The sequence below is a fragment of the Phyllopteryx taeniolatus genome, chromosome 1 (assembly GCF_024500385.1).
Source record: "Phyllopteryx taeniolatus isolate TA_2022b chromosome 1, UOR_Ptae_1.2, whole genome shotgun sequence".
NCBI lineage: Eukaryota > Metazoa > Chordata > Actinopteri > Syngnathiformes > Syngnathidae > Phyllopteryx > Phyllopteryx taeniolatus.
In genome coordinates, this window is record NC_084502.1 from 17,370,642 (window position 1) to 17,392,649 (window position 22,008).

At 42.5% G+C, this 22,008-nt stretch overlaps 2 protein-coding genes across 3 annotated transcripts in view; one reads left to right on the top strand and one right to left on the bottom strand.

The window, feature by feature from the left end:
- pjvk (pejvakin) lies at positions 1-9,149 on the bottom strand. 2 transcript variants are annotated; one of them, XM_061776846.1, is made up of 6 exons: positions 6,648-9,149; positions 6,374-6,569; positions 5,902-6,043; positions 1,953-2,070; positions 493-550; positions 1-400 (listed from the first exon to the last, which is right to left on the bottom strand). In XM_061776846.1, the coding sequence occupies exons 1-6, from the start codon at positions 6,859-6,861 to the stop codon at positions 46-48; spliced, it is 1,083 nt and encodes a 360-aa protein (XP_061632830.1). In that variant the 5' UTR covers positions 6,862-9,149; the 3' UTR covers positions 1-45. The 2 variants fall into 2 exon arrangements, with proteins under 2 accessions (XP_061632830.1, XP_061632820.1); XM_061776836.1 differs by having other exon boundaries at positions 1-347; positions 407-550.
- LOC133479611 (collagen alpha-2(V) chain-like) overlaps positions 9,128-22,008 on the top strand; it is a 25,861-nt gene continuing 12,980 nt past the window's right edge. Inside the window, exons 1-26 of the mRNA XM_061776816.1 lie at positions 9,128-9,380; positions 14,226-14,438; positions 15,049-15,270; positions 15,422-15,438; positions 17,250-17,282; positions 17,371-17,403; positions 17,486-17,539; positions 17,740-17,832; positions 17,933-18,010; positions 18,092-18,136; positions 19,059-19,112; positions 19,229-19,282; positions 19,423-19,476; positions 19,563-19,616; positions 19,694-19,747; positions 19,838-19,882; positions 19,956-20,009; positions 20,099-20,143; positions 20,285-20,338; positions 20,426-20,524; positions 20,605-20,649; positions 20,724-20,822; positions 20,900-20,953; positions 21,067-21,174; positions 21,314-21,367; positions 21,839-21,937. Coding sequence (XP_061632800.1) covers positions 9,284-9,380; positions 14,226-14,438; positions 15,049-15,270; positions 15,422-15,438; positions 17,250-17,282; positions 17,371-17,403; positions 17,486-17,539; positions 17,740-17,832; positions 17,933-18,010; positions 18,092-18,136; positions 19,059-19,112; positions 19,229-19,282; positions 19,423-19,476; positions 19,563-19,616; positions 19,694-19,747; positions 19,838-19,882; positions 19,956-20,009; positions 20,099-20,143; positions 20,285-20,338; positions 20,426-20,524; positions 20,605-20,649; positions 20,724-20,822; positions 20,900-20,953; positions 21,067-21,174; positions 21,314-21,367; positions 21,839-21,937 — 1,911 coding nt within the window. The 5' untranslated portion in view covers positions 9,128-9,283. The remainder of the gene's footprint in view (positions 9,381-14,225; positions 14,439-15,048; positions 15,271-15,421; positions 15,439-17,249; positions 17,283-17,370; positions 17,404-17,485; positions 17,540-17,739; positions 17,833-17,932; positions 18,011-18,091; positions 18,137-19,058; positions 19,113-19,228; positions 19,283-19,422; positions 19,477-19,562; positions 19,617-19,693; positions 19,748-19,837; positions 19,883-19,955; positions 20,010-20,098; positions 20,144-20,284; positions 20,339-20,425; positions 20,525-20,604; positions 20,650-20,723; positions 20,823-20,899; positions 20,954-21,066; positions 21,175-21,313; positions 21,368-21,838; positions 21,938-22,008) is intronic.

Sequence of the window (22,008 nt, forward strand, 5' to 3'; positions counted from 1 at the left end):
CTATAAGTATTTTTATTTATTGAGCAACACAAGTGTTTTACTTTTTCACTTAAGAGTTTTGTGCCAGAGGTCAAAGCAGGGTACCACATGCAGCCGAACATATTTTTGACCACCGAATGAGCATTCCACACAACCGTAAACGGTTTCTCTTCTTTGGTTGCCCATGCCGCACAGTGCACATGGCCCCTTGGGGATGTTATGTTTGAGGAGGTTGACCCGTGTGTGGGAGCTTTCCCTCAGGTAGGCAGTGGAGATGTCAGTCATGCTGGCGGCTTTCTCGTAGTAGTCGGTCATCGTGTCGTCCATGAAGGTATCAGAGTGAGTGAGCTCTTCGAATGTTCTATCATCTGCATGCACGGAAAGCGTAGGGTCAAAATATAAACCAGTAAAGCAGTCACTACTGTACCTGCTCTGAAGGGGTTCCCGTAGATGATGCCTGACAGGAAGCGGCGCAGTCGGCCCATTGAGAAGTGACCGATGAAACCACCCAACTGCTCCCTGATTTGCTCTTGTTCAAATCCACCTTGAGACCCCGGTGCAACACAAATATCTAATACAGCAAAATAACATATAGTTAAATCATTTAAGTAGACTTCCTGGTCCTTTAAGTCAGGAGTGTCAAACATTTTACACCAATGTGGATAAGTGGTACAGAAAATGGATGGATGGGTAAGGGCATTTAATATATCGCAACTAGATTGTTATGGACTTTTAACTTTTATTATCCTCTTGTTTATACATTGTTTTAAATTGCATGTTTTACTAGAGCTATGCACATTTTACTGTCTGTCTAGTTTTGTGTTAAGCGCTAGATGCCAAGTCAAATTCCTGTGTCCATTGATGCATTTGGCGAATAAAAGTGATTCTGATTCCGTTTGTCTTAAAAGAAATTTCGCCTCTCATCTGAGCAGAAACGTGTACTAAGACACCCAGAACATTTCAGTTGCAATCACTCCAATCCCCTGAGAATGAAATTACGTGGATGAATGAGAATATTCACAGGCACCAAGTATCACCTAAAAAAAACAACTGCAACAACAACAAGGCAACTGCGAGGCTGACAACCCTAATGCCATTGCATTGTGTCTACTCTAACCACTGGCAAGCTGGCAAGGGGCGGCAGGATCCTGTGAGGTACACCGCTGTCTGGCAATGCAGTGCATGTGGGGCCAGACGGCTGAGACATCCATCCATCCATCCATTTTCTGAGCCGCTTCTCCTCACTAGGGTCGCGGGCGTGCTGGAGCCTATCCCAGCTGTCATCGGGCAGTAGGCGGGGTACACCCTGAACTGGTTGCCAGCCAATCGCAGGACACATACAAACAAACAACCATTCGCACTCACATTCACACCTACGGGCAATTTAGACTCTTCAATTAATGCATGTTTTTTGGGATGTGCTGCTTTTGTCATGGGGCTAGTTTTTAGCCCCAGCCACAAAATCTGTCCCGCTGAGAAGGTAAAAAAGAGTTAGTTTTAAGCTACATCTCAACAATTCTTTACTATATATTGTTCTCAATCTTTGCACGTTTTCAGCACTTCAAACGTATTTAATGAAGAAACAAGTCACAACAAGGACTGAATGAATATACAGTAACTGAACTACATTTGCAGTGATTTGTTTGCGTAGCTCGAGAGGGAGAGAGTACCATCTTTGAGAATCACTGCTTTAAGGCATTTTATGCAAAAAGAGCTCATCATCAATCATATTTCTCCTTTCATGATTGGTAAACATTGAGTGGAGAAGAGCCTCAGGTGTTAACCACATGAGTTTTTCATGTGGCCTTGTAAATATGAACCTGTCATTCCAAAAATAACACACTTCTCTTCCTCAGAGTGACTCATTGACTTTTGCCTTTTCTTTTTTTTTTACAGAGCAAAGCACCTTTGCTTGAGAGGTGCACTTGCAGGCTTGATTTTGTTGTGGTTAATGATGGACGTAACCTTCCTACCGAGCCGCCCGTCCAGTCGAACAAACAGCTCACAGATGCTGAAAGAGATGGTGGTGTGAGCCGGGATGACAATGGCCTTGTCTCGACCTTTTGGGTTCCTGCCATCCTCAATCTGAAACTGCAATAAAAACATGAAAGTTTCTTTTTAGTCCATTTACATGCTGCTCTTGAAATAGGAGATTGATATCATTGCTCTGCCACAGGTTGTGTTTTTATTGCTATTTGTTTGTTTGTGTATTTGAAGCATTGCACATAACTAGAAATCTCCACAAAACCGATCTCAATGTTCTGAATGATTTCCCTTACATTCTCAGTGAATAATGTAGGAAAACCCACCAAGTATTAAATTATAGAAACCAAGTAAATCTTTATTCATATGCCTATTTCCAAAAAGATCAATAAGGGAGCCGTAGCACTGTGGCTAATGTAAATAGTACTGCCTCACATCGGGTCCGTTAATGACTTGAAAATTATGCTGCCAGTTTGTCTTTGGGCAAAATGTCTGCTGCATGCACCACGTGCACGGATTTGCACACAAAATTACAAGTGTCATTCAGCAACTTCATGAAGTGCCGATTCCACAAGTGAAAATAGAAACGATGCTTATACTCCCACTTTATGGATGCTCACTCACATTTCTGTTTATACGATGGCCCTTTTGAGAGAAAGTACCTGCTCACCTAGTCACAACACCCAAGTTCCGCCCTAAGTAACCATGAAAGCTTTACTCGGCATTGTATAGGAGGGCGGAGTAAACAGTGGCTTATTCACAGGAGGCCAAGCCAAAACCAAAAACAAATTATTTTTAACCAGTCTTCTAAGTGGATGCTATAATTCTTTATCTTTTGTGTATTTTAAACAAATAATGTCAGAGATATTTAATGAATACATCTGGCAACAGGGCGGCACGGTGGCTGGGATAGGCTGTGAACGATGGCGATTTGGTGCCGAATTCGAAGTGTTTGACCTTGGTTGCAGGACTGCACTCTGCTGAATGTCATTTTTATTTTGTATTTTTTAACCCAGTGATTCTCAAAGTGTGGTATGTGTACCACTAGTGGCATAGATAATTTTACACTTGATACTATGTGAGTCCTAGGATGCGCATGTCTGAAACAATGAGTCCCAGCCCTACAACACAGAGGCCCTGCAACGTATCATCACGGAGTACAGATACAGTAATCCTCCGCTAAATGAAGGTTGTTGTTTCCCGGTCCCGCTAAATTGCAAATTTTTATTTGTACAATTTGTACCATATTTTTGTGTTATCTATTGCTCTTGCTCTCTCTCAATATATGTTTCAGCCTTACACGATAGCAAATTTTTTTAGGGCGAAATATTTTCCCCAAAACTATCACGATAAATTATAGTATCATTGATGTTTTTTTTAATGCGAACTGATATAATGATATTATAAAGTATAATAATTCAAGTACATCCTTTTTAATAACATCCATCCATTTTCAGTACCGCTTCTCCTCACTGGGGTCATAGGCGTGCCGGACCCTATCCCAGCCATCTTTGGGGGAGAGGCGGGTTATATCCTGAACTGGTCGCCAGCCAACCGCAAGGCACATATAAACAAACAAGCATTCACACTCACATTCACACCTACAGGCAATTTAGAGTATTCAATTAACCTACCATGCATGTTTTTAGGATGTGGGAGGAAACCAGAGTACACGGAGAAAACCCACGCAGGCACGGGGAGAACATGCAAACTCCACCCAGGCAAGGCCGGATTCCTCAGAACTGTGAGGAAGATGTTCTAAGCAGTAGGTCACCATGCCGCAATCTTAGATATAAAAAAAAAAAAAAACAGAAACACTATAAATAAATCAGACTCATGCTCTGTTTGCAAATATTGCACTTGAACTAATATTAAGCATTTGCCACATAGGTATAGAGTCATTAAGAGGCCCAAAAAATGTCTTAAAGCCTGACAAATTTGAATTAATTAAAAAAAGAAAGAAAAAAAAACCCACCATGAATGTTCTTGAAAGCATTTGGACTTTGTCACTGTTTTTAAATCAGATGCCTTACATTTGAATAGAACAGTTATTTTTTTTATCTTATTTTTATTTATTGTCTGAAGGTGAGCGGCAAGTTGCACGACTGGTTAGCACATCTGCCTCACAGTTCTGAGGACCGGGGTTCAAATTCCAGCCCCGCCTGTGTGGAGTTTGCATGTTCTCCCCGTGCCTGCGTGGATTTTCTCCGGGCACTCCGGTTTCCTACCACATCCCAAAAACATGCATGGTATGTTGATTGAAGACTCTTAATTGCCCTTAGGTGTGAATGTGTGCGCGAATGGTTGTTTGTTTATATGTGCCTGCGATTGGCGACCAGTTCAGGGTGTACCCCGCCTCTCACCCGAAGATGGCTGGGATTGGCTCCAGCATGCCTGCGACCCTTGTGAGGATAACGCGGTATGGAAAATGGATGGATGGCTGTCTGAAGGTTGTCGTGTTATGTACTGTATAATTTCTGCTGCCTGTATAATAATAATAACACACACACACAACTCCAAGCGCTGACATTTTAACGATGTCGCCGCGGTCAAGTGAGCTTTTTTGCTCCAGCCCAGAGCTCGCTAGCTCATTAGCTCGCAGGCTAGCGAATGCAAAAGCCGTTCTGCCACCAGCTTGCTACATAGTGAGCCTTGCGGTTGGTGTCACCACAACAATGAAAATTGCCAATTTATCAAGTCCAGAAAAAAATCCCGTGTCCATTGTATGGGACAATAACCCGCCTTACTCTGCCTCTGATTGGGTAGCACTGGATTGGGTAGGATTCATATTTTTGACTCGCTGTGTGGGGAAGCGGCGGCACGGTGGGTGACTGGTTACAGCGTCTGCCTCACAGTTCTGAAGACCGGGGTTCAATCCCCAGCCCCGCCTGTGTGGAGTTTGCATGTTCTCTCCGTGCCTGCGTGGGGTTTCTCCGGGCACTCCAGTTTCCTCCCACATCCCAAAAACATGCATTAATTGACAACTCTAAATTGCCCGTAGGTGTGACTGTGAGTGAGAATTAATGAAATCCACAAAGTAGCGACCAACTATTTATTATATTATTATATAAATTTACAAGTTTCATAAATGCCAATCATTGCCAATATGTGATTCTTTAGAGAGATTTTGTCCACTTAAAGTCACCAGCCACACACTCTCCACATGCACATACCTACTGAAGGCAGGTACACTCTGCTTGAATGATGTGAACAGCAGCCCATGTGGACATGGTGTGAAAAGCCTGCCTTAAGCATTGTCCCCATTCCTCACACTGACCCTCCTGGCAAGTCAGGTCATGTCAGCTAAAAGTGTTATGGGAATTCATTTTGGGTGATTAATGTTCACTATAGTACTGCAGTTGTAGAAAATCAATCAAGCTAAACGTTGCGCTTTATATGCATGCATTTGTTCCTGTCGATATTGTTATGAGTGTGTGCATTAGCTATTTGTTGGGCTAAGGTTGGTATCTGTGAAATTTCTTGATAAAAATCTGACTGCGGCTTCTGCTTTAGCCAGTGGCTTTCCGGGCATGTTCTTTGTAACATTAAGCAGTTTGGTCACTCACCAAATGTTAAGGGTTGAGATTACTCTGCAATCTTTCTTTTTCTGGTAAGAATAAGAGGCCAATTGACTTGATATGAGTCATTGCTGCCACATCAAAGTCTATTACCCAATAAAGCAAACTGTATCAGAGATGTACAGGTAAGTAACTGTTCCACACTGACGCATAAAAAAAAGTCAGCGAGGCATCCCAGCCGCATTAAGTGAACCGTGCTATAGCGAGGGATTACTGTACTTCACGACCTTGGTATTTTGTGGAGTTGCACTTGGTGTAAAACAATAGAGAATAACTGGTTTAACCTCCTTAAGAGTGTCTTTAACCTGTTTTTAATTGAAAATTATTTTCAGAATTGTTTTCAGGTGAAGGCTTTGTTTACCCTCATGGTGGCCCCCCTCATTCCGGCATGCACTGTTAGAGCGCACTGACGAGTGGTGCGGATGCTCTCCATGACGACACACAGGACGCTCCATCCACTCTCCCTGGACTGGCGGACAAGGCAGTGTTCCACGTCCACTTTCCTAAAACACAGTTGGCTGTCAGTACTGTAAGTGTTTTCTACAAAGCTTTAGTTTTGGTTGTGAATCCAACACTGACACACAAGTGTACTTTGTGTCAGTGTAGAATAACATGATCAGTTATTCAGGGAAGCCTTCTTCTCATATTGCCTCAGTCACAAATTGGTCAATAATCATTATACTGTATGCGTTATCTTCAATTCAGGTTAGAAAATAATGTGTTGTTTTTTTGGCCTACGATATCGTAAGCTATCATAGGTCAGAAACACACTAAAGAGGATTTTTAGATCTAAGCCTAACGTCAATGAAGGCTGATTCAAAGTTGCGTTATACCTGGAGTTGAGTTCCCGCAGCAACGTGGGCACTTCCACCTCGTGTTTGGTCACAATGCCGAAGGAAGCTTTGACGGCCACCGAGTCGGAGCCGCTGACGTTGAAGCCCACGTCGTTGATGAGATGGTTTCCAAGGCGACCGTTGAGGGCCACATCTGATTTGTCCTCATAGTTGAGCAGCTGATAAGAGGATACGCCTGAAGAAAGCGAAGACAATTTGGTGATTCCAATTTTGAATCCGCAGACTTTTGACCTCTTCCTCATGCTGACTGTACCTGCTGTGATCTCCTTCTCCCCTACCAGGATATCTTTGAGGGAGAATGCAGTGGAGGCGTACTTTTTCTTCTTCTTCCAGAAACGCCTCTTTCTCTTCCTGGTGACAAGGCTGAGAGGCTGGTAGCGGTCGGCCTCGCTCAGACTCGGGACGGGGATCAACCTCCCAGTGTCTCCAACCTGCTTGACAAAGTTCTTGGTGGCCGCTGCAAACATCTCAAATGCAGGCCCAGCAGCTCAGACTAACCTAGCATGCTCATCACAGTGTCCCTTCTCACGTTGGTTGTGTAAATAATGCAGTGAGCTTGTAATGTAATATGTGTGTTCACCTAGGTCACTATAAGCCTGCAACTTCCTGTCACATGACTAATCTTTTGGAAAAACAAATGATGGAAATGTGAACTACATGTATTACAGAGAGCACACTTTTTTTTAAACTGAGGTTAAAGAAATTCATCTTCCAGCTTCAATATATTTGTAAAAAATGTTTTTATTATTCATGGTGTGTGTCATCCATGCATGTGGGACAACCTGCTCTTTTTGTGGTTCCTCTTCTAACTTGACTACATGACCAGGAAAAGATCCATCCATCGATTTTCTGAGCCGCTTCTCCTCACTAGGGTCGCGGCCGTGCTGGAGCCTATCCCAGCTATCATCGGGCAGGAGGCAGGTTACACCCTGAACTGGTTGCCAGCCAATCGCAGGGCACATACAAACAAACAACCATTCGCACTCACATGCACACCTACGGGCAATTTAGAGTCTCCAATTCATGCATGTTTTTGGGATGTGGGAGGAAACCAGAGTGCCTGGAGAAAACCCACGCAGGCACGGGGAGAACATGCAAACTCCACACAGGCGGGGCCGGGGATTGAACCCTGCTCCTCAGAACTGTGAGGCTGACACTCTAACCAGTCGCCCACCGTGCCGCCCCAGGAATAGATAACATTGAAATTATTTTTTTATGTAATTTCAACATAACTTAGGGTAGGGAAAGTTTTTCCTATCAAGGGCAATTTCAGTTTGTATTGTCCTCCGAGAGCCAAACTACATCTAGGAAGACATATGGTCCAGTGATTGAACATATCATCACTGTCGGGCAGAGTCCTCGCATCTCCAAAACCTTCAGGAAGTGGGAAAAAAAAGTTTGAGTTACCAAACACAGCATTGTTGAATTTGGTATTATACTTTATATTGCTATCATACACTGTTGTGCATCAATACCAACACAGAACTTTCCCATATTCATGTTCGATCGCTAATTACTTAAAAGATTTGCTTATTTATAATGCTGTCATTGATTAGAATGTTACAGACACGTCACCGCTGGCACCTGTGCCCCTTAAAGTCTGCACTCGTACCAAGTCCCTCACTAGAAAAAAAGCTTTAATCCTTAACAATACCTAATGACTGGGGTTACTTCATCTTCCTAAATGATATTGCAAAGGGCTAAAAGCCATGAGTGATGCAATAAAAAAACAATGATCTGACGATACAGTGTAATAGACAGAAATTAATCTGCTCGCAATTTTACCTTTGTGGCTGTAGCTCGGGTTGGCTTCCTTCTGCAACGTTGCGTCGATTTTTAACATAATACTTGTTTTAGTCTGAAAAACAATTTTAAGGCGACATAATGCTGCGAGGCTCCCTCGGAATCAAGAAGAGGGGGAGTTATATGACACTTCTCAGACAGTTTAAGTGTCCAAGAGAGATGACAGATTTGCTCTGGAGCTATTTTCAACATTTTGTATTGGGTAATAATTTGGAAACATAACGGACCACGTGGGGACTGAAGATTAGTATCGATTTGTGAAAAAATATGAACTTGACCATATTTGGACAAACAAGGTTTCTACCTGACAACGACGAAACGTTCATTTTTATATACAATATTTCATGTGCATGAGTTCTGGATGAAATTGTTTTGTTTTAACGATTTCTCTGCAGTTTTGTTTACGTTCCAAATGTTTCTGGCTTGAAGTTCATCGCGCCACAAGTGTGCTCATCTTGTTTTCCTAATGTTGTTTTCCATCCATGCCTCTCCTGTCCTGGCCCATTTGATGCTCTAATTTTGGTATCATCATACTCCAAGTGATGATGTAACTTGCACACTGTAAATATATATAATGCCAGTCAAAGGTTTGGACACATCTTCTCAAATATATCATGACCGTGTGTGTGTGCACAACAAAATTAAAATCAAGAAAAGTTCATCAACCAGACAAAGAAAACAATTTATAAAAAGCTGATGTGTTGAATCTTGAAATATCACTGTAAATCAGTGTCAAAGGTCATGCATAATAAATGTTCTTTTTTTTTTTTTTTGCTTTCCCATCTTTCAAAATTCTCAGTTGATCCCGGACGATTTAGGTGCAGGTCTTTAATTATGTGTGTTGTTCAAAGACTCGACTGGCGTCTGCAAGGGAGGTTGGCCCTCAAGCAGAACGAGAAGCGATGATCAAGAGGGAGGAGGAGGCGGGATGAAGACGCAGTGAGGAGGAGGAGAAGGAGTTCACTTCATCCGGGAGTCCGGTGCACTCAGGGATATTCTGAACTTTCGGGCTGAATGCTGTAGCTCGGGGTCGGCCCTCTTTTTTTAAGTGTGTACGTGAGGTCCTTGCATGCCTGCCGTGCAGAAATGGGTCCCTCCGTGCACATGAGGATTACTGTACTCCTGGCCGCCATCTCCTTAACTCAGGTGATCACTGTCTCCTGCCAGGAAAACCCCAAGAATGGTGAGTAGCTTCCCTTCTTCTCGTATGTTCTCCTGTATAGCAATAAATTTTTGCATGTTTCCAGTATGTTCTTGACTCTTGGCCCCACTGTTTTTTTATGGAGGTGTTACATTTTACCACACACATTTTCATCATTACTTAAAATATGTTTTTTTTTTTGTCCTGGTAGCATGGTGCGGGAGTGAGTCTGCCTCACAGTTAAGAGGTTCTAGGTTTGAATCTCAGCTCCAGCCTTCCTGTGTTGAGTTTGTATGTTCTCCCAGTGCTTGTGTGGGTTTTCTCTAGGTATTCTGGCTTCCACCCACATTCCAAAGGTTGTAGGTTAATTGAAAACTCTCAATTATCCATAGATGTGAATGTGATGTGATGAGCTGTTTGTCTGTATGTGCCTTTAGGTGACCCACGACCTTAATGAACACAAATTGATGGATGGATATTTTTTTTTCTCCCTGTATTTCCTTATCCAAAATCTGGCGAGGTTTGAAAGAGCATCTGTAGTTCAGATAAAGAAGATTAAGAGTCTTTTATATTCATGATTACATTGTCACATGCAAGATTTTACTTTGAGGCTGCCTGCATCACAGTGATGTCATTTGTGACGTCATATCAAGAGAATCAAATGTAGGTCCGATGGTCACAGCTCTAATTCCCATCCACTAGGTCATCCCTGCTCAAGTGGCACCCACAAGTTACAGGTTGGAAGTTTGACTTAATGATGAAGCTACATGAATGATGTGCGAAATAAAATACAATTTGAAATACTTTTAGACAAACTATAAAAAAGGTTGATTGAACCTTCTTGGGCACTTTTTCTTCATCCAAAAAGATGCCAAACTGGAAGAAAATTCATCCTTCTCTGACCGCACTGAATGCAGTATGTGCTCACATGAGCTTGCGGGGCAGCTGGTCTATTTCAGTGCGAGTTCGGCACCCAATGAAGGGGTTCCGAGCTCCACTCCTGTAATGATGTGGCCTTGTGGACGGGACAGACAAAAACAGGCCACTAATTTTGGTCAGACTTGAGCCCAGAGGCACACAGGACACACCCTGAGTGAAAGGATGCTGAATGCTCCACTAGAAAAGACATCTTCAATATGCTGGATTACCGATTTAACTCATTGCCTGCTTTGTGCTGCTAGGGTGTATGAAGGCGTTTCGAGCAGGTGTCACCAATTGTTCCATAATTCTGCATTAAGTGGGCTGTCAATATTTAGACTAGACTGTTGTGTGACATTTTTTTGGGCTTCAACCACCTCAAGTAGTGCTGACATTCAAAATAATGAAACAAGCATTTCATCATTTAGTCATCAACATTTGGTCTGAATATATTTTTCATTTCATAGGATTGTCTTGAAAAGAGGCACAATATTGTGTAATTCTTCAGAAACACACAACCTGGCTTTCAGTTTTGATCCTGCAAACAAGAAGGAAGATAATCCAAATGTTATATATCCAGACAAATCCTTGGTTCTGCAGCGGGGGGTTGCAGGAGGCTCCTGCGGGCGTGGCATACCCCAAATAAAGGCAAACCACACATTTCTGACCAAAGCCAACGTATATAACATTTACTGTGGTTTGCCTTAAAATAACTGCTGTTGGTGAGAAGGAGCGTCTTGCGCAGGGGAAAGGCTTCACCACATAATTATAACCCAGATGGAAAGGCTCACAAAGCCTGCAGCAGGTGGCCACGTTCTGGACAAAAGTGGCCCGAATGAGCTCTAGATTTAGATCTATCACCAATAGGGAACAGTTGACCAAAAATAAGTTTGCATCAACAATCACATGAAAACATTTCTTTATATATCACAGGTTCGTCATGCAGCCAGGAGCTGTCAAAATCATAGTCTAGTCAAACTGATTATTGTCACTTGGTGAATTCTTGTCATGATGATACATGTGTTGAACCGCACCTTAATTGCTACTCAATCACTAAATGCCATCATACACTACAGTGGAAAGCCCCCATTCAAATTCACCATCGCACACTCTTTCTGCGAGTCTCTGTAAATAGTTCAAAAATCAGTATGTATTAACATAAGAATGTCTTAGTCAAGTAATTTTAAAAATTGTTATTTTAAACATAGATACCCATGAATGATTTAACCTCTTTAAGTTTAAACCCCACACCCCAAATCACAAACACTCTCTAATGCAGCATTGCCCAACCTTTATTGAGCCAAAGCAGCCATTTGACATTTAAAGAAATCTCACTGCACACCACCAAACACAAATGTCACAAAAAGTATTAATACTGAAAAAAAGGATGATCTTGTATCAGTGTACTCACAAATTGACTTATACTCAGTGGGTAATCCGGACCTGTTTAATTGAACATAAAGCTCAGATACACAAGGTAAACCATGATTTATTCTGTTGTATGAATGGCAACAGGTGGATACAAGGGTTTATTGTATCTTCTGTCACCTAATGGAAGAGCATTTAATGGTTTTGCCTGTCACTATACGTCACTGGCAAAGATAGGTGGACAAATATCCATCTATCCATTTTCCGTACCGCTTATCCTCACTAGGGGAGCGGGCGTGCTGGAGCCTATCCCAGCTTTCTTCGGGCAAGAGGCGGGGTACACCCTGAACGGGTCGCCAGCCAATCGCAGGGCACATATAAACAAACAACCATTCACACTCAGATTCACACCTATGGGAAATTTAGAGTCTTCAATTAACCTACCATTCATGTTTTTGGAATGTGGGAGGAAACCAGAGCAACTGGAGAAAACCCACGCAGGCAAGTGGAGAACATGCAAATTCCACACAAGTGAGGCCAGATTTGAACCCGAGTCCTCAAAACTGTGAGGCAGATGTGCTGACCAGTATATAATTGTAATTAATAACATAATAACTCTCGGACAAATTAAGTGAAATTGAATTATTTCCTGTGGCAACCCTGATGATCTCTCATGCCACACTAGTGTGCCCCAACTCCCTGTTTTGGAATCACTGATCTAGTGGATGACACTGGCAAGGACCTTTTCACTGTAGCTTTGAGGCAGTTATCATATTCCACCTGCAGGAGAACTCAGGGGATACATTTTATATTATTTTATCAGGAACAGAAACAAACCTTTTGCATTTACATCACTAATTGATCCCTTTCTTTAATTTTGATGATTTTCCGCTAGGTAGTTTTGTTAAATTACTTTTATGGGACATTGACATTTCATGTACCATGAATGGAAAATTGGATGATGTCTGGTAGGGTACGTTGTGGTAATATCAACCATGCAATTCTAAATGCATATGGTTTAAAATAACTGTTGAGTGGCGACAAACAAATTAGCACAATCGAGTAAAATCAGGAGTGGAGCTAGGGGTGGCCGTGGCTACCATACAAGGAAGGGCAGCCACCCTGCTGGCCACCACACTCGTGCCTGGTCAAATTTCTATCAGTGACCCCTCGTTGCCGATCAGTTTTGAAGGGACACAAAATTCAACACCCCTAGTGATGATTGGTTTTCATGGCCACCCCACAGAATAATTCCTGGCTTCACCCCTGAGTAAAATGCAACATACTCTGCAATGTATTTCCCTTTTATCTGTATATATAGTATATAGTGACATGTCAAATCATTCACACACATTCCTTATACTAATTATATTTCCCATATTTCCTTATAATAATTATATATCCCATTATATAATCTTTACAACTTTTAATTTCTTTGCACTATTTTACCCTCGACTGGTGTCTGAGCAACACCAATCTGTTGGCAACAAAAGTCCACCCAGCCATAGATTTTGTATATAGCTTGTCTTCATTAGGGTTGTGGACAGACGTGGGTAGAGTAGCCAAATATTGTACTCAAGTAAGAGTACTGTTACTTTAGAATAATGGGACTCAAGTAAAAGTAAAAAGTAGTCATACAAATATTTACTTGAGTAAGAGGAAGAAAGTACTCAATGAAAACACTACTCAAGTAAAGAGTCATTTGTGAGTAACTTTGAAATGTTTTAGATTTTTTTAAATCAGAGCATGAACATAAAAAACAAAACAAAAAAAAACAAACACAAAAAATATATATATATATATGTGGGGTGGCCACCATTTCAATTTTGAAGAGCCCAAAAACAACAACACATGCATTAGGCCCTACAGAAACATTATTTGCTTTATTCACTTAAATGACTTAATGAAGAAGCTGTTTGCTGACCAGACTTAGTGATTGTGTAAATTTTGACATATCCACTGCCAAAACAACAATAGAAACATCTGCAACTTACTGCAAAGTGTTTTCTCAAGTTAGAAGTGGGCTAAAATATACAAGTTTGGGCAGTCACAATTGAAGAGCTGCATGACAAAGCTGTTATTTTTTGGTCTGTAAACACACTCGAGCGGCTGTTCCCCCCCCCCCCCCCCCCCCCCAAATTAGTCATTTTGATTGGCTCGTGAAGGCTATGTGCGCAGTCACGTGACTGCCTTGTGTCGTCTGATTGGTGAATTTGAGTCAAATGACATTAGTGATCCCGTTTGATTGGCGCAACGGCCGCCCTATGCAGAAGTCGAAGATGGAGTCTAAAAATAGATGTGCAAGAGGCAGTGTAACCTGGGCTGATCGGCAGCCAATCACAGGGCACATACCGACAAATTCAGACTTCATTGTTTTTAAATGTAATTTAATCTTCAATTAACCTGAAAGCTACATGTTGATGGAATCTTGGAGGTAGCCGGGCTACCAGTTGAAAAATTAAACAGGCATCGGGAGAACATGCTAACCCTGAACCCTAGAACTGTGATGTATACATGCTAACCAGTAGGCTGTCATGCTGCTCAGCAACAAAAGTATTCAGTTATTATTATATAACTGCACATTTGACTTCTTCCACATAGAAACGTGTGTTGACAATGGACAAGTGTACGCCAACAAAGATATGTGGAGCCCTGAACCTTGCCGGATCTGTGTGTGCGAGTCCGGCAGCGCTATGTGTGAGACCGTTGTCTGCGATGACCTCGGGGACTGCGCCCATTCGGTGACCCCGGAGGGCGAGTGCTGCCCGGTTTGCATGACCCCCACGACCACTCCCACGCCAAACCCTTCTGCAGGTTCGTGTGTCAGCTGTGTCCCTATGTCAGTGTTTACTGTTGACCCAAAGCTCCTATTTTAGACCAAAATATCACGGCACACCAACAAACAAAAATTACACAAAAAGTATATTCTGTTTTAGCCCGCTATTGGTGGACGATAGGGACTGAGCCATGTCCCCCCCCAAAAGTTTTTAATTGCCTATGGATACCATAAGATGGTGGCAAAGCACTATGTTTGTCTAAATCAGGCACCCCTACATAGTCCCTTTGCACCAAGATGCTATAAGACGGTGGCAAAGGGCAACTTTTTTTTCTCAATGATGCTCCTCAACTCACTTCAACATAGTTCCTTGGAACCAAGATACCACAAGATGTTGGCAAAGCAGAGCTTTTGTCTAAATGAAGCTCCTAAACTCACTTCATCGTAGTTCCTTGGCACCAAGATGCCACAAGATGGCCGAAAAGCACTACATTTCTCGAAATGAACCTTCACAAATCACTTCAACACAACAATACATCGCTGACATAGACAGATGAACAAAGATACTGTACGTTATTTGTCGTGGTGGGGAATCACTGCCCTGTTGATTGTCCATCGTGACTCCTTCTGTGCTCGACCCTGCTGCAGCACCCACGGAGGAGGGCTCGAGCTGCGAGGTGGAGGGTGAGATCTACGCTCATAACGACATCTGGAAGCCCGTGCCGTGTCGCGTGTGCGTGTGCGACAACGGCGTGAGCATCTGCAGCGACGTGCAGTGCGAGGTGGTGCCCAACTGCCACAAGATGGTGACCCCGGAGGGCGAGTGCTGCCCAGTGTGTGACAACCTGGCCAGCGCCACCAGGCACATTGGTGAGACCACAGAGATCAATATGTAGTTCGACACTTTAACCACAAGGATGCGCTGCTGTATAAAGTGAAAGCATGAAACAGATTTCATATACACTTTGATAATTCAATTATCTTTTTTTGTTTGTTGCTGTTTTACCACCTTCTCTTCAAGCAATCATGGGTTATAGGGTAAGTCACGATCATTTTTATTTACAATACCATCACGTAAAATAAGCATTATAGGAAGGAAATAAAAATGTTTAGGATACGGACATACGGCTCAGTTTCTTGTGACAACATAACAAATTAGAATTGGTAACATTCCCAAAACAAATATGGTTTATTATTAAAGCATTTATCTGCAGAAAACGAAAAATTGGTAGAATACCAAACCAGTCCAATGTCTATTATATTATGTCTATATATATTATGATATTTTAAATTTTTCCAGAGCCGTATCCTTATCATAGATATAATTACAATATACAAAATTTGTCTTCGATAATAACATTAGAAATGTGAATATCTAAGTATTTACAGTGGGTACGGAAAGTATTCAGACTCCCTGAAAATGTTCACTCTTTTTTATATTGCAGCCATTTGCTAAAATCATTTAAGTTCATTTTTTCCACATTAATGTACACACAGCACTCCATATTGACAGGGAAAAAAACGGCATTGTTGAAATTTCTGCAGATTTATTTAAAAAGAAAACCTGAAATATCACACAGCCATAAGTATTCAGACCCTTTGCTCAGTATTTAGTCGAAGCACCCTTTTGAGCTAATACAGCCATGAGTCTTTTTGGGAATGATGCAAGTTGGGAATGATGTTTTTCACACCTGGATTTGGGGATCGTCTGCCATTCCTCCTTGCAGAGCCTCTCCAGTTCTGTCAGGTTGGATGGTGAACATTGGTGGGCAGCCATTTTCAAGTCTTTCCAGAGATGCTCAATTGGCTTTAAGTCAGGGCTCTCGCTGGGCCATTCAAGAACAGTCACGGAGTTGTTCTGAAGCCACTCCTTCATTATTTTAGCTGTGTGCTTAGCGTCATTGTCTTGTTTGAAGGTGAACCTTCGGCCCAGTCTGAGGTTCTGAGCACTCTGGAGAAGGTTTTCATCCAGGAAATCCCTGTACTTGGCCACATTCATCTTTCCTTCGATTGCAACCAGTCGTCCTGTACCTGCAGCTGAAAAACACCCCCACAGCATGATGCTGCCACCACCATGCTTCACTGTTGGGACTGTATTGAACAGGTGATGAGCAGTGCCTAGTTTTCTCCACACATGCCACTTAGAATTAAGGCCAACAATTTATATCTTGGTCTCATCAGACCAGAGAATCTTATTTCACACCATCTTCGAGTCCTTCAGGTGTTTTTTAGCTAACTTCATGCGGGCTTTCATGTGTCTTGCACTGAGAAGAGGCTTTCGTCGGGCCACTATGCCATAAAGCCCCGACAGGTGGAGGGCTGCAGTGATTGTTGACTTTATAGAACTTTTTCCCATCTCCCGACTGCATCTCTGGAGCCCAGCCACAGCCTCTTTGGGTTCTTCTTTACCTCTCTCACCAAGGCTCTTCTCCCCCAATTGCTCAGTTTGGCCAGACCGCCAGCTCTAGGAAGGGTTCTGATCGTCCCAAACGTCTTCCATTATGGAGGCCACTGTGCTCTTAGTAACCTTAAGTGCAGCAGAAATTTTTTTGTAACCTTGGCCAGATCTGTGCCTTGCCAGAATTCTGTCTCTGAGCTCTTCAGGCAGTTCCTTTGACCTCATGATTCTCATTTGCTCTGACATGAACTGTGAGCTGTAAGGTCTTATATAGACAGGGGTGTGGCTTTCCTAATCAAGTCCAATCAGTATAATCAAACACAGCTGGACTGCAATGAAGGTGTAGAACCAGAAGAAATGGACATGAAATGGACAGTCTGAAAACTTTCCGTACCCACTGTAAATCAGTTCCCTATGTATTAAAGACAATGTTGATTTCTTTCTGATATAGGGACAGAAGGGTGAACCAGGTGATATTCCACATGTAAGTTATAAATAGCGATGTCTTCAAGTGAAAGGCTTATCTTTTCTTCTTTTTTAAACTTGACATATGATTTTTTTTTCTTGCTCAGCTGGTGGGAATCCCTGGACCTCAAGGACCCTCGGTGAGTTTTTAAAAGTACCAACAAGGTTAGCATGTGCTTATGTATTTAAAAAATGAATGTATCTGGCGTTCTATTGTTTCAGGGTCCTCCAGGTGCTCAGGGGAGAACTGGACATAGAGGCTTTAAAGGAAGAAGGGTAAGTCCGAACCATTGCGGCAGGTTTGGTCCTTGAAGTTTGACCTTGGGAGAAACATTAGCGTCAATTACTTGGGAAAGTTAGTAATAATCTTCGCTTCTGTCTTTAAATACAAGTAGAAGAAGAACAGTACAGCTTATTGTGTTTTTAAAACTGATTACAAATGTGTTGATGTTAATATTTCACTATACAATCTGCAGGGATTCCAAGGGGCCCCGGGTTTTGATGGCGAGCCTGGCATACCAGGGAATCCAGGCGAGCCGGGCCCCCCGGGTTTCCCTTCCCTCCCTGGAGTGAGCTTGATTCTTTATACAGCATTTCACTTCAGACAAACCAAAAAAAACTCAAATTGCAAAAAACTGATATTAATTTCAATTTGTTTGTCACCCTAAGGGCAATTTCGTGTCACAAATGGCATCAGGTTTCAATGAGAAGTCAGCGGGCCTGACCGGAATGGTATCAGCATCAAGGGTGAGTGTAATATAGTGTGTTCGTGTATTGTTAGGAATCTTATGTTGCGGCCCACCAGTAATTGAATTGTTACTGTTTAAGGGTGAACCAGGACCCCGAGGACCCTCTGGGGGAACTGGACCGCCAGTAAGTTTGGCCATCACACACATGAAAAGATTTATACAGCTGGGGTATCCAACTCTTTTTCGTCACGAGCCACATCGTAGTTATGGTTTCCCTCAAAGAGCCATCCTGACTGTTAAAATGCTACGTATGTAAATGTCTATAGTCACCTCAGGATATTATTACATATACCGTACACTGTTGCCCATAGAGTATTAGCATATATATTTCATCCATCCATCCATTCTTTTCACCGCTTATCCTCACTAGGGTCACGGGCTGCTGGAGCCTATCCCAGCTATCTTCAGGCAGGACACCCTGAACCGGTCGCCAGCCAATCACAGCGCACATAGAAACAAACAACCATTCACACTCACATTCACACCTACGGGCAATTTAGAGTCCACAATCAACCTACCAAGCATGTTTTTGGGCTGTGGGAGGAAGCCGGAGTGCCCGGAGAAAACCCACCCAGGCACGAGGAGAACATGCAAACTCCAAACAGGCGGGGCCGGGATTTGAACCCCGGTCCCCAGAACTGTGAGGCAGATATGCTAACCACTCCTACACCATGCCAGCCTCATATGTACTCTTAACAACAAATTAAAATAGAAATTAAAAGGTTTGAAAAACTGTCTCATACAAGTAATGAAAGGCACAACTACTGTTTAATATATGTTAAAGGAATTGGTGGGGAAAAAAGCTCTGTTTCAAATTGCAAATTTCTGTACAGATTTTTTGCCAAAATAATAATAAAACATTTATTTAGGAAGAAACATGAAGTAGACACACTATATTTGCTTTAGTGGACCACATAAAGTGATAAGGCGGGCCTCTGAGACTTAAGTTTGACACGTGCAAATGACCAGTTTTTCATGTGTAGGTATAAAAACAGTGCTATTTGGCTGGTAAAATAAGCTAACAATACCTGTGTGTTCTTTTTCAGGGACCAAGCGGCGGCCAGGGACTCCCAGGCGAGCCTGGAGAGCCAGGATATGTGGTACAAATGCCTTCACGCTACCATACTGACCTTTCCGCCAAGCCTGCAGTTATGGAATGGAGTCAGATATGCTCTAAGTGTCTAAAATTTTGGCGTTTCCTTGTGTTTGTCCATAGGGTGAATCAGGTCTTCGAGGGCCAGAAGGGTTGCCAGGAAAAAGTGGTCCTGATGTCAGTGAAACAACACAGCAGCAATATATATATATAAATTCATTCAATAAGCTTGTTATCTTCTTTTGTTGTTCAGATTGGTTGTGGTACTAAAATTATGGTTAGCTTGACTATAAGTTTATTGATTCTAATTTGCTTAGGGGGAGCCTGGACCTACTGGCGCACCGGGAGATCTGGGATTTACAGGATCAGTGGTAAACAAATAGCTCCCACATCCACTTCCAATTTGGCTAATTGTTCTGCTCAGTTTATTTCATATTTTACAATGTCACCTCATTAGGGTGCACGAGGGTTACCGGGTACTCCAGGTGTCCCTGGTCAAAAAGGTCACAAGGTATATTGATATTTGCTTGTTTTGTTTTCTTTAATTTTTGGATATGAGTGAAGAACTTGTAAGTCACTCTCCAACAGGGTAAGATGGGCATTTTTGGTCCCAGAGGTGAGGCCGGTGCTGTCGGTGTGAAGGTAGGATTTTAATATTAATGACAAAATCAAAACCAACATCAGGGCCAATGTTTTTGACCTTCATTCGCTCCTTGCCTTTGTGTTTTGCAGGGTGGTTCTGGATCTCCTGGTGCCATGGGTGCTACTGGCCCAGTGGTAGGCAAAACTGACAGTAAGCACTCAACAATTAGTATTTGTGGATAGGTATTGTGAAATCATTGTCTTTCAGGGGCCACCAGGCTTAATGGGAGAAAGAGGAAGAGCAGGTCCATCTGGTGCTGTGGTAGGAAAAATCCTCCTTCATCTATGTTTATTTGTAGTGTGGAAAACTAAAGTTGCAGGATTAAGATGTTTGATCTGTTTATGGTTTAGGGAAAACGTGGTGCAGCAGGACATATTGGCAAACCAGGTCCCCTGGTAAGGATGAAGTAAAATTATTTAATTCTGTCATTTCATGTCATCACGCAGTCAGAATGAAGTTCAAGTGTATCAAACATTTTCCAAAGCTGGTGTTAAGCTTTGACCCATAATAATGATGATTATATCTTTCAACCACAGGGTCCTATTGGAATCTCCGGTGTACCAGGCTTCCCAGGTGCCCCAGGACAGAAGGTGCAGTTGTAGTTTTCCCTTTGAATTAGATGAACAAGGTTAACCAATACAATTAAGGACCTTTCATGACACTTTGAATCTCTCCAGGGTGAAGTCGGACCAATTGGTGTGAGAGGAAGTCTGGGTCAGCAGGGATCCAGAGGAGATGCTGGTCATGTTGGGCCACTAGGGCCTACTGGACGACAGGCGAGCAATAGCAGTATTCTTTTTAATGACTGAAATGAAAAGTTGATATTGTTATTAAGTACATTGGTGGTTGCTAACAGGGAGCTGTGGGGCCTGATGGAGCGCCAGGAACCAGAGGCGCAACAGTACGTCAGCCAACTACCAACTTCTCTTATTATTGCATCAATTAAGTTTGTGATTGACTCCGACTTGTTTCCAGGGCCTAGCAGGTGTCCTGGGTCCATCCGGGCTTGTGGGCCCGGTTGGGCCCCCAGGACCCCAGGGAACCACAGGAGCACAAGGACCAAAGGGCCAAGATGTAAAATCCTAAAATGAGTGACATCGCTTTCTCTGTGCCTTTTCGCATTTACTTGAAAAGAGTAATCTTTTCTCCAGGGTGACGTCGGTGTGGCTGGAGTTAAAGGAGAAGCTGGATTTAAAGGCGAAAGAGTATGGAAAAAAACACCAAAATATTTTAAATGCTTCTTTTATAGCTCACCTTTGAATATTGTATAGCTTAGTGGAGTGCAGGTTAAACTTGTGTGATCCCAACTTGTCGTCAGGGTGACCATGGTGCTCCAGGTCTGATAGGCCCCATGGGAGATGAAGGGAAGCGTGGATCCCGAGGTGATGCAGGGTCTGTCGGTGACCCAGGAACTCAAGGCGAGACAGTGAGTTGACCTGATATGCCATAACAAGGATGCTCTGTTAGTTAAGTGGTTGTCAATGTCATTCACAATGGCAAATATTGTGACATTGTGTATTGTGACATAAATAGTCACACAATCTTATTTTATGGATTTGTTCTAGGGCGTCCCTGGGAATCGTGGTTTCCCTGGCACGGATGGTTTTCCAGGTGCAAAAGTGAGTTAGCTAGATAGTTCCCTTTCAGACTTCCAGACCCATAGGATAACTGAGTCTTTCCAGAACAAGAACTAAAGCAGGATTCTGTTTCTACAGGCCTTTGAAGCTAACTTCCTGAAAATATGAGATACTGTATACTCAAACTATAAATATGGCCTGAAAACTTTTTCAAAAATATAAAATATTCTTCCACCATCTTGGTTTTATTTTGTACTTTTTAGTGTTTCCGTTTGTCTTTTATTTATACTGCTTGCATGTTGACGTTTATATTGGTTTTTATCTTTTAATGTAATCTTGTTTGTGTTTATTATATTTTTTGGGGCTCTGTAAAGTACTATGGAATAGCCTAGCAAAAGAACGGTTCTATACAAATAAACCTTCCTTTACTTGCCTTATCACGCTAACCCGATCGCCATTCTGATATTTGTCCCTGTTGACACATTTTCAACATGCGCTGTTCTGCTGTCACAGGGAGCGCAGGGCGAAAGAGGGCTGCCAGGCACAGCAGGCACAAAGGGGCTGACAGGAGATCTAGGACGACCTGGAGAGCCCGGTTTAACTGGTGCTCGGGTAAGGCCTTTTTAGATCTGCAATTTTGATTAAAGCTGTAGGAACACATCTATTTGTTGTCGCATATCTTC

Bases quoted from the DNA above. Each gene is read 5' to 3' on its own strand.
- pjvk (XM_061776836.1), bottom strand. From the start codon at position 6,861: ATGTTTGCAGCGGCCACCAAGAACTTTGTCAAGCAGGTTGGAGACACT. The intron at 6,044-6,373 runs GTATAACGCAAC...ACTGTGTTTTAG, and splicing joins CTGCGGGAACTCAACTCCAG to GAAAGTGGACGTGGAACACT. The intron at 551-1,952 runs GTAGGAAGGTTA...TTGCTGTATTAG, and splicing joins TCGACTGGACGGGCGGCTCG to ATATTTGTGTTGCACCGGGG.